The sequence below is a fragment of the Pseudomyrmex gracilis genome, unplaced genomic scaffold, assembly GCF_002006095.1.
Source record: "Pseudomyrmex gracilis isolate BER0280 unplaced genomic scaffold, ASM200609v1 scaffold_5234, whole genome shotgun sequence".
NCBI classification, from domain to species: Eukaryota; Metazoa; Arthropoda; class Insecta; order Hymenoptera; family Formicidae; genus Pseudomyrmex; species Pseudomyrmex gracilis.
The window spans coordinates 1-1,952 of NW_018025818.1; the positions used below are offsets into that span (position 1 = coordinate 1).

At 34.8% G+C, this 1,952-nt stretch overlaps 1 protein-coding gene across 1 annotated transcript; it reads right to left on the bottom strand.

The window, feature by feature from the left end:
* Positions 1 to 4: 4 nt before the first annotated feature.
* Positions 5 to 1,946, bottom strand: LOC109863472 (transient receptor potential channel pyrexia-like; the record flags this gene model as incomplete). The annotated part of the gene is made up of 6 exons (XM_020443737.1): positions 1,829 to 1,946; positions 1,516 to 1,746; positions 1,067 to 1,401; positions 651 to 906; positions 217 to 522; positions 5 to 47 (listed from the first exon to the last, which is right to left on the bottom strand). Coding segments are annotated over exons 1-6 (1,183 nt in total), but the record flags the coding sequence as incomplete, so codon positions are not given.
* Between the last annotated feature and the right edge of the window lie 6 nt (positions 1,947 to 1,952).

The window sequence follows — 1,952 nt, forward strand, 5'->3', positions numbered from 1 at the left end:
AAATGTGCAATAAATTCTGCTTGTTTCAATAATCGACGTATGTGACCCTGAGTGTAAAAACGTTAATTATTTTGATTATCTAATTATTGCGTAATTAGATGCACACCGATCCGGGTATTACACAAATTGATAGTCCAAAATGTTTGTTGTATTTAAAAACACAGTACAAGCTGCAACTTGAATATAATTTCCGAATATAAATTATATATATTGTACCTCTTTCTCGAGAGCTTGAATGTCGCTGACTGCTAGACCGGTCATGAGATTGATCAGAATGATACTGGTAAGTATGATAAAACTACAAAATATAATCTTGCTTGTTATTGGTAGAAAACCTTCTGAAGCAACACTATCTTCCGTGCTTGTTTTATTAAACAGATCCGTATACTCGTACTCGCCTGTCATCATTACCACAGTCGACAGGATTGCTTTCCAAACAGTATCATACTGGTCTTTTCCGTAAAACACGATGCTAAAACTCAGTGCAAATCCAACAATCNAGCATCCAAATGTCAAAATAACCTGAAACAAAAAAAAAGTGTTTGTTCAAACAAATATTACACAAGCAATAACTGAGTCCGAAAAATAACATAGGAAGATGCAACAACGCGTCGANTTTTATATAATACTATTTAGTTATTGCCGCTAACCTTTACGATATTTTTTAACACTGTAGAGAACATCAGCGCATAATATCCCCACATAGGAAATCGACCGATTAATAGCATTATTTGTATCCAACTGAGCAAAACTGCGATGGAAAGAAGATGCAGTATCCAATGTGCGCATTGTCTACGTCCAATTTCTTCCTTATCGCAGTTTACGAATTCGCTACCTATCGCCGTAGCGAGTGACATAAGTGCGCATATGATTGACAACCACATTTCTACTTGTTTCAAATAATGTCTGTAATGTTCACAGAATATATTTCGAGTAAGCTCTAAGTACTAATCTCAAAAATAAAAAGTAAAAGTAAAGAGTATAGTATACTATAATATAGAAAGTAAAGTATTGTATAGTAAATACGTAAAGTTTAGTAAGTATCTGATATAGACAAATTATTTACTTAGGTTCCATAAACAGTTGTATCAAATTGTGAATCAAAAGAAACAAGGAACAGACATTGAGAATCCTTGGAATTGGCAAAATATCAACAGTGTTATTGTTTATAAACATCAGGGCGAAGATTGAGAGACAAACGACAAAAGACAAATGTATGAGCATTAGAAAGAAGAAAAATATCCTTAATCTTGTCCACTTTAATTTAAGAAATGTTTCTACGAGCGGGTGCTGTAATATTGTCAGTTGCGATATGCCCGACGCTGCGTCTATGATAGCCATAACTACTCGCATTTGATGTTTTTGATATTCCGGGATCAATATTTTGAAGTCAAGTTCAATCTGTAACAAAAAGATACTTTATTTACTTAGATTTTATTTCTTTAGTAGAAATTTATCTCTGCGTCTCTGCTTGAAAAAACTTTACAGTAAAAACAATTTTCCACTTTAACATACTCCGGTTTTTACATCTTCATATTTTTCCGAAGATTTGTCAGTTAGATGTACTGAGGAATCAAATATGTCCATTAAAAATTCTACAGGCCGTGGAATATGAGTAAATATATCGTTAGCCGCAGTAATACCGTTTTTCATCGCCGCGGCTATGTTAGCACCGTGATTAATCAGTATTTGTACGCACTTACGATGACCATGAAAAGCCGCTCTGTGAAGAGCTGTGCGGTTCATCTAAAAGAGAAAATGCTCTCCTTAGCCGTTGCAGATTTTCTTGTTGCTATAATATCAAGAGAAAAAATTCGATATGATTTACGTGGTCGCGCATATCGATGAAATAAGGTTGTTTTGTATTCAATAAAGCCAACAGTGCCCTGCTGTCTCCTGCTCTTGCTGCAATGTGAAACGGAGTGCTTCCGAACTTCTTGCACTGGTATATT